Source organism: Hippocampus comes, unplaced genomic scaffold, assembly GCF_001891065.2.
Source record: "Hippocampus comes isolate QL1 unplaced genomic scaffold, H_comes_QL1_v1.1 scaffold8, whole genome shotgun sequence".
NCBI lineage: Eukaryota > Metazoa > Chordata > Actinopteri > Syngnathiformes > Syngnathidae > Hippocampus > Hippocampus comes.
In genome coordinates, this window is record NW_017806153.1 from 596032 (window position 1) to 607998 (window position 11967).

Genomic DNA, 11967 nt, shown 5'->3' on the forward strand with positions numbered 1-11967 from the left:
TTCGAGTTGTGTGCGGGACGACCTTGAGTTGTTTAATCTTGGCCTGTACGTCGCACTCGGAGAAGTGCTCAATGTTGGTGAGTTGAAGATCCATCTCGGTCAGCCACACAAGGATGCTGTCTCGAGCGGTCTCAAACTCCTCCCGCTGGTTGATGAAGTGCTGCGGGACATATGAAGATTTTGTTACCCTCACTGAAATTGTTAAAAAATTTGATTGTGGAAAAAAAAAATGTTCACAAAGTGTGTGTAATCCTTGTGTCGCTCCTGTAACTTATCCTTAAAATAATGCGTTTTAGTTAAGTGTGCGGTCGTTACCTTAAGACGGCGTAAGATAGCGGCCACCCGCTTCTGCAGGTTGTCCCACCTCCTGTTCCCATCATGCACCATCTCCCTCAGACAGCAGGAGGCATCTGTGCGGTTCTCACGGGCCAGGCGGCGGTACTGCTTGTTGATCAGCTCCAGCTGGGTCAAGCGCTCCTGCACTTGCCGTTGGAAAGCCTGCACACAAAGATTTGATTTGATTTTTTTAAATAATTTCCACATTCAACAAAATCATGCAAAGAATCCTACCTCAAACTTCTTGAGTTCCTCTTTGGCAACAGTATAGAGGACTCCAGAAGAGTTGGGCATAGCTGCCGTTCTCTCCGAAGTCTTCAACCACTCCTCAAAGCGGGAGTAATCATCCAAAAACTTCTGCCATAACCTCCAAGTCTCCTCAATCCTAAACGGAAAAGGTCCAGAATCGCTTTGATCAACTTCATTGTCTGTTTTGATTCCCGTGCCAGCTCATTCAAGACACCGACTTCAGCCTCCTCTCCATGGACATGGCGCAGATGTTCCTCCAGCGCCGGTCCAGCCCCCGGGTGGCCAGCTGGATGGAATCGCACTCTGTCTCGGTGGAGCATGCGTCGCAGTCGTGAAGGAGCACCTCGCACAGGTTCAACACGGACGCCACGCCCGTGCTGTGCCTCTCAATGTCCTTCTGCAGCTCCTGAAAAAAAAGGAGCACAACAGCAATGTCGTTTGGATGTTGTCGCTGCGTGAAAATAATATCAAGACAAAGTTTTTTGGGAGGGGAAAGTGTGGGAGGGGGTGTGGGGGGGTGTCTTGCCTGCTGCTGGTTGAGCTTCCTGTGGATCTCCTGCTCGTCACACGTGTCATAGACAATGGGCCTGGATAACTCGGACTCGATGTGAGCCAGCCAAGAGCGCAGGCTGCTCATGTTTTTCTCCAGCTGTTGCACGGCCACCAGAGTCTCCCGCAATTTCTTCAACCTGACGCAAGGCAGATAAACAGTCATGCACGGTACGTACACTAAGCACTCAATGTGACAAATAAGAACAAATCTTATTTGATTGCATTTGAGTTGAAATGCATTTACAGTGTCATTTAATGTGTTCAAAGCATGTAGCACAATTTTTTTTTTCACATACTGCAAGGAAGGTGCGGTAAATATGACAAATCGGGGTTGGGTTCATTGTTCAGCACAAAATAAATGCTTGGCACCACAATGTGCGAAACCATCAACGTATCGTCCCAGTGTCATTTATTGTGTTCAAAGCATGTAGTGCATTTTTTTTCCCACATACTGCAAGGAAGGTGTGGCACATATGACAAATCGGGGTTGGGTTCATTGTTCAGCACAAAATAAATGCTTGGCACCACAATGTGCGAAACCATCAACGTATCGTCGACGCATGACACCTCACCCCACAAAACAATCTGATCTCTCGCCAAAAAACACTCGCGATGAATAAAGGTGAAAGTGACATTATTAAATATGTCACTTGCCACTTTGCACTTGAATTCTTCAACTAAAACTTTATGCGTAATCCAACGTAATTAGTTGACAAATAGTATACATTCTTGTCATTCCTGGTCATCTCCTTCTTCAGTTTGACCTAGAAACACACCAACGCTGCTCCTGTAGTCATACAATCCAGCCAATGATTCTAGGAATGCATTCGGAAATACAAAACAAAAAGGGCAACAGCCCCAGTACGCTTATCGCTGATCCTTAACTCGCACGTAAACTACGACTCATCATTTAATCACCATTAAAGTCCACCTAAGCTCCAAGCGCAGACTACATAGTTTAAAGACAGGGCTTCGACACTGCAGAAAAGCTCGCGGAGGTTTATCCTGCCTGGTGGCGTCGCAATCGCAATGTGGCAGATCCTCAGCCGGGCAGTCTGCCATCTTCTCCGTCCCCAAATCCAAAACCATGTGGCTGCAAGATTCCCGGAGACGACGTTTCGCGAGGAAGCGTTATTCCTCGTCTGAGTGTAAGCCGCCTTCTCTTTTCTGCTCCGTGCGTGGGGACTTTCTCCCACGGAGTGTGTGTGTAAGGAGGTCGGGTTGGGGCAGCTGGTGCTGTGTAGTGTGGCACAAGTGTGCCTTATCAACTGTTGTACTCCAAGGTTAAAAAAAAAAAAAGGAGTGTGTGTCGGGGGTTGGAGTGACAAGTCCTGCTGTTGCTAAATGTGGACTTACAGTCTCAGAGGCATGTGCCAAAGAGGCGGGCTGAAAAATACACTTCAAATGAACGTGAGCAAAGGCAAGAGAAGCCATGCATGATGATGGCAGCGCAAAGTACGGAAAATAGATATGCACTTAACAGTTGGAACGAGCATAATGGCACTGGAAAGCGATTGTAGTAATTGCTTCAAAGTTAAGATCCCTGCTATGCGTCGCTCGAGCAAAGTGTACGACAATGAAAGCGCAGCTGTCTGCGTGAGGTCAGTCAGAGTGTCCCTACCCGTGATTCCCTACAGAGGACAACAGCCGGGTGGCGGCAGTGGAAAATAGCGTCCGGACTGCAGATTTTATCGTAGCACATAATATAGCATCTTATTTTGTGTCTGTGATTTAATGTTTCTGTTCATATTATTAGGATATATTTGTTGATATCGATCATTGTATTTTATTTCCATATTTCTTGCTAATCCTATGACATCCTATTCTATTTTTATCATAATAATAGTTTTCAAACACAACTCTGGGTTTGACCCACCTGGCTGCAATGAGGTCGAGGAGGTGCGTCCACCGCTCGCTGACTTTATTGAGTTTGTGTCGTATGTCGGCTGCTTTGCTGTCCTGGCTGGCCTGGGCCAAGCGCTGGCCCATGAGCTGCAGCTGCTGCTTGTTCTCCTGAGCGACACTGATTTCCTCCTGGTAGTCCTGAGAGAGAGCCGATGACAAGTTAAGACGTGAGGATGAGAAGGCGGAGGAGGATGCTGTTTGTGCTGTCGAGCGTGCGCCGGGATCACCTTGCGCAGCTTTTCGATCATCTCCTCAATGCTGATGTCTCCATTTTGAGAGACTTTGCTCTCCATCTGCGTGAGCCACTCGCACAGCTCCTTGTTCTTCTCGTTGAACACGGCCCATTCGTTCAACTTCTCGCTGACCTGCTGCCTGCGCAGCGAAACCTGACAACGCAATCCCGAAAAGACACGCGCATTGTTGTTGCAAGACGGGCTGAAGGGAGTAGTTTGTATTTAAATCTACAATAAAAGTGGTTTGACAAATCTGGTTGCAATGATGTCACCTCAAATTAACCTGCCTCCTGAATGACATGACAAAAACAAGTCAAAACTTCATCATTAACAAAGAAAAGATCGAAAAAAAAATATTATATAATTTAAAAAAATCTAACTATCCATCAATTTTTAACATCAATAATCAAATTATTTTGAATATTTGAATTATTTTTCAAAAACTATCTTTGACTCAACCAATACATAATATAAATAACTCATATGTATATTTTTAAAGCAATTTAATACACCAAAGAAAAATTTTAATTCATTTTGAAAATGGAATTAATTTATCTTATACTTAAATATATACCGGTAGCTTAAATATTTTTATAGCAATCAATTTAATTTAGTTAAAAAATACAGTCTATAGCGGGTACATATTTTTAAATAATGAGCCATTTAACTGAGAACAAAAAAGAAAAAATTGAATATTTGGCGAAAAGAGGTCAATTTAATAAGCAAGCGCATTCGAACTGTACCTGGTGGCACACTTCTTCCCACTGGCGCTGGAGAAGCTGGAGGCGCTCCTGGAGGAGCGTGATGTCATCGCTGCCGACCACGCCCACCAGGGCATCCCTCAGGAGGAACAAGGAAGTGAGGTCACCGCTCCAGCCTTCCACGGCGCTCTCCAGCTCCTGCGTGCACATGACATGGTGACGACAAGAAAAAGCCCACTTTTTGCCTTCGCCGCCAATGTCGGCCTGATATTAGCAATCAGAGGCGCTACACGGCACAGAAATTATCACAGAAGTGCCGTCACCTTGCATCCCCTCCGCTGCCTGCGTGACCGTGACACACAAATACATAAATGTATGCAAGCACGCACCCCCACTGGCTCTCTGCGATTGAACTCCCTCCTCCCTCCTTGACTCTCTTTCACCCTGTCTTTCTCTCCTTCGCTCTATGCACCTCCCCCGACAGACCGAGGACCGCATGCGCATTAATAATAACGGGATTCCGCAGCATCTCTCACCTTGCATCTCATCTGCTCGGCGTGCAGCTCATCGTGACGGTCGGGCAGCGGCGCCGACAGCTTCCTCTTGAAGGCCCGCAGCTTCTCCAGCGAGGCGTTGATGCCTTCCTCGCACCGCTCCCAATTCTATGCTCCGTAACAGTACATAAAAGAAACAAAAATGAGAGCGCAGAAGAGTCGCAGCGGGCAGGGAACGCCGCGCTCCAATGGGCGTGGGCTATTTTTAGAGCGAGGATAGCTCAGGGGTATCTGAGGATGAAACGGGATCGTATTTAACAAGGAATGTCGCAGGCAAGTAGAAGACAGTCAGCAGACACAACGTTCGGAAGGCAGTCTCGGATTATTTAGAGTCAGCTCAGAATATTGCTTCTTCTCATTACGACATTGCTTCCAATTTTGGCATTGACTGTTTGATCCAAATTGCAGGTTGTGATGATTTTTGCAGATTTTTGAACGGTACATGATTATGTGTATTTTTATTTTTCCCCATTAAAATGACCAGTTTTGAAGTCCCATATTTCAAATATCCTATTGTAAAAATGCACAAGTTGCTGACCTTGAGTAGAGCAAGCAGCTCCTTCCTCTGCTGGTCTAGGCGGTGGTGGGCGTGCCTCCACCTCTCCTGAATCTCCATCAGCTCCGTCTGTAGCGTGGACTCGGCCTGAGTGTCGGCCGACAGCAGTAAGCTTCTGCCGGCCTCCACCGTCACGATGTAGACTCCCTGCTGCCTCTTGAGTACACGCTCGCGCAGCTGCAGCAGCCGGGACAGGGAGAGTGGACCGAGGGGGTAGAGGTTAGCTAAGGGAGTCTACGGTCGGTTAGAGATGGGGTGGAGGTTTGGTAGTGAGGGAGGGCGGGGAGTCAGACTGGTTTAGTGCCTATAATTGTAACGTGTGGAATATGACACTTTTCTGTCCCAAAGCAGGGGAAAAGCATTCACACACACAGGACCTGCTGCATGTTACCAACGCATACCTGTATTTGATCCAGCAGATTCCTGGCCTGCTGCAGTGCGACACTTTCTCCTCCCGGGTGATGCGCGTCCAGCTCACGTGACACATCCTGGAGCCAGCGCAGCAGTTTTTCAAACATCTCGTGGTAGCTGTGCCACTGATGGAGCAGACTGTCAATGATGCCCCTGCGCTGCTGGGCACGCCTCACCACGCCTTGCCACTGATTGGCCAGCAAGGCCAGATTCACACTGAAGTCTTCTCTGTTGGGAGGATGAACACCGTACATTGCTGTGGTTATGATGATGAATTTGATCTTAAGTCCAATTATATTCGGTTTTAACAAAGCGGTGGTCTATTTCTACACACATACCCTCAATCGTTGCTTATGGGGTTTTTTTTTTTTTTTTGAAAGGCGCTAAATATATTTAAGCTATTATGATTATTATGATGATTATTACTATTTCACATGTCAGGTCATGTGCTTTTTCTGTCTACTTACCCATCATCCACTTGTCCTTGATCTAGCATATTATGCCCATCGCTGACAATGGAGTAAAGAATCTGCTGTTGGCTGAACATTTCAGCCTGGAACAACTGTAAACACACACATATATACAGAGTATGCCGAGATTCCTTCCTGCCTTTTATTGAGCACACACATACAGCAAACCTCAGTGCGTTTCTGACCTCGTGATCTTTCTGCTGCTCCAGCAGACTCTGGTAGTTGCCCGTTATCTCGACGGCCAGTTTGTTCTCCGCCTGAGACAGAAAGTCCATCCAGGCTTCGCACTTCTGCAGGAACGTCTGGTGCAGGAGCAGCGCTGCCTGCAGTTTACTGGAGTCACAACAGTGTTATTTCGTTTTCGTACCGGGGTAGAGCACGAAAGGACGGGGGGAGATGCGCGAGAGCAGAGTGACGTACCTGAACCTCTCGCTGAGGAGAGCAGAGTGAGACGCCCACGATCTGTTCAGACGCTGCAGACGCTTCAAGTCTCCGTCGCTAACCGGCAGTCGGTACATGAGGACATTGACACGCTCCAAGTCTGGAGACAGACTGCTTAGCTTGGACAAGGGAGCCTGCGAACAACAGCGCTTGCTCACTCGCATCCCAAATGAGGACAAGTGGACAAAACAAAAAAAAAAAAACGGAAGGGTAGGGCCACATGTCTTACCTTTAGTTTGTCCATCCGTGTTTGGATGTCACTCAGCGCCGGCGAGCCGAGCTGCTCGCACTCCTTCAACACTTTCGCAGCCTCAGCGTCTGTTTGAATGAGTGCGTCCAATTGGTCCCTGAAGCCCTCACAGGCCCGACTTCCACACTAGTCAACGACAAAAAAAAGCATCACGATGTGCACAAAGTTAAAGCTTCCCACTCACGCTCTACACACACATACAAATGGAACTAAGAAAAGTATCAAAAACACTTTTTTTTTTTAATTTGATGATAATAAATGTTAACTTTTACGGAAAATATTCAGATCAATTCTTTTGAAACGGGGTTGTCTTTTCCGATGTTAAAATGGAAATATCTTTTCATGACCCAAACACGTTTTCCTTTAAGGAAAGGTGGCATCAAGGTTAGGAGATCGCAGATCCCGAAGAGGCCCCAAGTCCTCGCTACGTACCTGCAGCGCCTCCTGCTGCCTGTGTAGGGAGAGCGGCAGCGTCGACAATCGATGCGTCAGCGACATGTGGTCCGAATGCAGGGCGGCAAACGAGTCGGCGTCCACTTGGCTCCTCAGCTGCTCTCCCAAATTTTGCAGCTGCAGCAGTAAACGCTGTACCGATTCCTGCTCACCGAGACACTCCTGTCATACCAATAAAAATCAATGGAAGACAATTCATTGTCTTTTTAGGAGCAAATAGGTAAACATCATCATTATTGTTGTGATCACTGGGTAGTAGTTGTATTTTCAGCTTATTTTGTTTGTGGGGGCTTTTGTGTGTGCGTATGTTTTTTGTGTGCCAGTCACTTTGTGGAGCGCTGGGATATGAGCTTTTTTTGAACAAAACATTTCCCGTTTAGTTGAAATTAACCAAAAGTTCTTACATCAGTAGCTATGGCATGCACTGCCAAGACAGTGATTTTTTTTCTCTTTTAATTCCGGAATTAAAAGAGTCTGGGAAGAGTTTAAGACGTGAAAGAAAAATCCTAAGCAAGGACCCGCAATGGCAGCAGGACACTGTTGTGAAAATCAGGGGCCAGTCTCTCTATTCTCTAAAGGCTTTTGTTGGACTGGACTGCGACTTTCCATTCAAGCACACTGAGAGGGAGGGATGCAATTTTGTATTCTGTGGGACGGGGGGCTCTTGTAATAAATCAGGAGAGTTTTGTCTGGATTCCTAGAAATCCAACAGTGCAGCCCCCTTATGCGTCGTGTACTCACGTCACAGCCCTTTATCCAGGCGCTGCTCTCCTCTTCTGTGATGTCCCTGTCGGTGGCGCTTTTGAGCAGGCGGTCCACACGTTCCTCCTGCCTCTCCACGGCTTTCACACAAGTGCCAAATAATTCTGTGTATTGCTGCCACAGCCCCAGCAAGGCCTTACTGCTCCTCAGCTGCTCCGAGATCTGCTCTAATAGATCGTTCCACCTGAGAAAACAATGTCTTCATTAAGGATTTCACCTCCAATTGGGAGTTTTATTATTTTTTTTTTTTGCTGTGTTACCTCATGTTGACATCCCGCTGGGCTCGAGTGAGTGTTTCCGCCACACACGGGTGGCATTCGGTGAGGAGCTGTTGGGTTACGGAGCCAAACTTGAGTAGACTGCTCTCCTGCTTGTCCATCTCCTCTTGCAGGTTCTGGGTGGCACATAAAACACATCCCTAGCGACTTCCCCATCTTGTGCCACTTCCTTAAACAGCTCAAATTCATGACTTCATTCACAAGGTGGTGCGCGCCCGTTTGTGCGGCACTCACCTCCAGACTCTCCACCTGCTGGTGCACAGCCTCCAGGGAGCCACTTATGAGGGGCAGTCGGGAGACACAGTACCTGCCCTCCATCAGGTAGCCATCTATCTCTTCTGCGACACGCCTGTATAAGGTCCATTTTTCCAAGACCGAACGCAGGCTCACCTTCATCTGATTTATCTGTGACAGCAACCCTTGGATTATAGCCCAGCAAGACATCATGTCGGTAATTTGTTGATGGATGAGTTTACCATGTGGTCCAAATGAGCCCAGGATTTCTTGAGACCTTTGAGGGTCTCCTTGACAACAGCGCACGCTTCTCCTTTCTTATCCTGGATGAGAGCGTTGCCTCGTTCCTCGGCCTTCTCCAGATCCTTCTCTTTCTCCTTCACCAGTTCCTCCAACTCCTGGAAGAATGACAACATAATGACAGTAACTTCGTGTGCTTTTGTGCCTGCTGGAGGTAATAAAAAAAAAAAAAAAGTGCCGCGTTGATAAAACTACCTGGCAATCTTTCAGTGCATTCTGCACAGATGCGACATCCTCTATCCTGTGTCTCTTCTTCAGTTTCTCCTCCTGGAGTGTCAGCCATGTTTTCAAGGCTTGGACTCCATTCTCGTGCTCGAGCCAACTTCCCAAAAGTCCTTCTAAATGCCGAATCTGAAAAAAAAAATAGACACAATTCAGTGCCATGTCAGTGCAGTTGACAGACATGGAAAAGGATGAGTTACCTTTTCTGTGATGAGCCCCTGTAGTATCTGCCAACGTCTGTTCATAGCTCCAAGGCTCTCGGCAAAGTCGGTTTTGTCGCTGCGCTTTGCCTCCACGTCCTGACTGCTGATCTGCAATACCGACTGATTGACAAAGTCCACAGTCAGCTGTTTGCAGGTCAGGTCGATGCGGAACCCCTGTGAAGAGAAGAGGGTGCTGGCAATTTTCATTTTGTACATTGATACATAATTTGGAAAACAAAATAAAAACAACACGGAAAACAATGACCTGACGTAGTCTTTGATAACTGAATGTGTTTTCCTTTTTACCTTGTACTTTTGCAAGAAGTTCTGGACCACCTCTGAGCCCACAGCCCCGGCGATTTGGTCCTGGTCTTCGTTAATGATGTTCTCCATGAGCGTGATCCAGCTGATGAGCTCGGCGATGGCGTGTCGTGACGCCAGCTTCTCCATTTGCAGCTGAGGGACAAAAGGTTAAATGCTTACGACCGCATCGGAAGCAGACAAAGGAGCATCTATCGCCTTCTCTCACGGACCTGATGGAGCTTCTCTTGGACGACGGGAATGCGAGTGAGCAGCTCGGCCCACTGAGTGTCGACGTGGCCCAGGGCTGTCCTCAGAGTAGCCGTGTCCACCCGCTTCAGTCTCAGCAGCTGGTTGCCCGTGCTCAGGACGGAGGAACGCAATGACGACTTGGCATCCACCTCCTTGGAAAACTCCTGCAAGAAGACCGAGTGACTCTTGAGTCATCTCTGAAGTTATCCATTTCTGACATTTTGGACTTGATCACAAACTTCCATCAAAATACAAAAAATGTGAACATCCCACAAGAGCGAACATCAGAACATACCAGAAAGGCACAAAGGTGATCCCTGACAGTCTCGAGTTCCTGAGGCACGGTGACCGACTGCGCGGTCCAAAATTCAAGTCTTTCCAGAGCCAACTGCAACCAGTGGCTTAATTCTGCAGACTCTCTTTGGTACCTAGTAAATGCCAAACATGATTCAACCACAAACATGAACGCAATAGAACAAATACTTATGAAACTTCACATTCAAGTGGGGGCAGAATAGAAAGAAAATGAATCGGAAAAACCTCCATATGAGCCGCACACAAAAAAAATCCAAAACAACGTTATCAAGGGTTACGTTTTCCTAAGTCCGACCTGCTCCAGTGTTTGAGGGTGGAGTCGAAGCGGTGCAGCTCCTTGTTCACTTTGGTCGTGGACAACAGCCAGTGTTCCCCCAACTGAGTCAGCTGGCGGTCCAAGTCTAAACAGCTGACAGACAGAAGCAGCCTCTTGCCTTCCTCCAGTACCTGATACAGTTGGGGCTGATGCTCGGTCAGACTGGCCTTCAAACGCTGAAACGCAACAGGTAGTTAGTGTCATGCTTCTGGAGCTTGATGGTTTAAGAGCAATGGCCAGATATTTTTGTCCCCGTCAAGTGTTGAGTCTTACCTGGTAGAGACCGATCCTCTCAAAGAGTCTCTCCTCGGTCTCCTCCACCAAGCCTGCCGTGGGGATGCTGCACTCGATGGCCTCCAGCTGTCTACACAGAGCCTGGTAGTCTTCCACAAGCCTGCTCCATGACTGGCGGTGACGACAAGTGTCATCAACACTCTGCTCTCTTCAATGAAGTAAATGTGTTTTGAAAGCGCTGCTCATGCTCACCTCCAGAATGCCCTCCAGCTCCACCCCCCTCCTGTGGGCCTGTTTGAGGACACTCTGAGCTAAAGACATGGTCTCCTCAAGCGCCTGGCTTTCTCGGGGCGCCACCAAGCCAGACACTTTGCGGTAGAAGGTCTGAGTGAGGATCATGTGGCATTCAAGAGACTGGAAGAACTCCTGAAGTGGAGGGGGGAAAGGAAACATAATGATGCAGCAGGGCTTCTACTTTAAACTGCAACCCGAGCTCATTTGTCCATTTTAAAAATCAAACGTGGATTGATTGAATGTTTTGAAAAAAGAATGACACCTTACTTTGTGTTTATCCAGTAACATTTGGACCTCGGTGACCGAGGCGACTGTCATTTTCTGGTCGGCGGCAATCTTGTCCTGGGCCGTGTCCACCAGGTCTGTGAGGTCTCGGAGCGCCGCCTCGTACTGAGCCTTGAGGGAGAGGGCTCGGTTCAGGCCGCTACCTCTGGAGCCCACCATCAGCAGCAGCTCTTCATATGCGTCCTGCACAACAAATGTCCACCATGTTACCGGTGCCGTCCGAGAATGTAAGCTAGTCTGTTTGTTTTTTCTGTTTTTCTTCTTCTTCTTTACCTGTAGTTTGAGGAGTTCCTGATGGGAGAGTCGGTCAGATTGGAGCCCTTCAGCTTTGGTCTTCAGCTCGGTCACTCTCTGCTCAAACTCCTTCAAACTGTCCTCCACCTCTGATAAAGTCTGCAAAGCACACCAGAGCGCCGAGAATTTGATCAAGAGTCCTGATATATTTGAATAACTTTGTTCATTAAATGAATTGGTTCATTAAAATGTATTAATTCATTGGTTTAAATTATTTCTTTACATTCGTGGATTTATTGTAAATAATAAACTCAAAATATATTAAATAATACAAATATGATATTTTGTCATTTCATGTGGGTGGCGCATGGAGTCGAAGTTTGATCATTTCCATCATTCGCCATGGTTGCCGTTTCCGGCTACAGTTCATTCGACTTTGAATCTTTTTCTGTGCATGTTGGCATCCAACCTCGATCTGCTTGGCCGCAGGTCTGTCCACCGTGGCGGCTATCTTCTGGAGCAGCAGGTGTTTACTCTCGCTCAAAGCTGTGAACAGCATTCGGAGTTCATTCTGGCACAAAGACAGCAAGTGGTGTTGACATTAAAAAGGGCATGTTTACTGTCCAT

General features: G+C 47.4%; 1 protein-coding gene across 13 annotated transcripts in view; it reads right to left on the reverse strand.

The window, feature by feature from the left end:
• Positions 1-11967, reverse strand: part of syne1a (spectrin repeat containing, nuclear envelope 1a) — a 96330-nt gene that overhangs the window by 6992 nt on the left and 77371 nt on the right. For 9 of the 13 annotated variants that reach the window (XM_019894946.1, XM_019894943.1, XM_019894945.1 and 6 more), the window contains 31 exons: positions 11810-11911; positions 11380-11499; positions 11089-11289; positions 10780-10953; positions 10567-10698; positions 10273-10469; positions 9958-10090; positions 9644-9826; positions 9417-9566; positions 9108-9284; positions 8881-9036; positions 8628-8783; positions 8386-8556; positions 8134-8267; positions 7853-8057; positions 7091-7273; positions 6638-6784; positions 6388-6542; positions 6153-6300; positions 5965-6059; positions 5488-5725; positions 5069-5320; positions 4513-4638; positions 4019-4174; positions 3270-3428; positions 3014-3180; positions 1112-1274; positions 804-991; positions 571-721; positions 316-498; positions 23-160 (listed from right to left, as the gene is read on the reverse strand). In XM_019894946.1, the coding sequence (XP_019750505.1) occupies positions 23-160; positions 316-498; positions 571-721; positions 804-991; positions 1112-1274; positions 3014-3180; positions 3270-3428; positions 4019-4174; positions 4513-4638; positions 5069-5320; positions 5488-5725; positions 5965-6059; positions 6153-6300; positions 6388-6542; positions 6638-6784; positions 7091-7273; positions 7853-8057; positions 8134-8267; positions 8386-8556; positions 8628-8783; positions 8881-9036; positions 9108-9284; positions 9417-9566; positions 9644-9826; positions 9958-10090; positions 10273-10469; positions 10567-10698; positions 10780-10953; positions 11089-11289; positions 11380-11499; positions 11810-11911 (5040 nt within the window). The remainder of the gene's footprint in view (positions 1-22; positions 161-315; positions 499-570; positions 722-803; positions 992-1111; positions 1275-3013; positions 3181-3269; positions 3429-4018; positions 4175-4512; positions 4639-5068; positions 5321-5487; positions 5726-5964; positions 6060-6152; positions 6301-6387; positions 6543-6637; positions 6785-7090; positions 7274-7852; positions 8058-8133; positions 8268-8385; positions 8557-8627; positions 8784-8880; positions 9037-9107; positions 9285-9416; positions 9567-9643; positions 9827-9957; positions 10091-10272; positions 10470-10566; positions 10699-10779; positions 10954-11088; positions 11290-11379; positions 11500-11809; positions 11912-11967) is intronic. The other 4 variants (XM_019894955.1, XM_019894954.1, XM_019894949.1 and 1 more) reach the window with 1 other exon arrangement.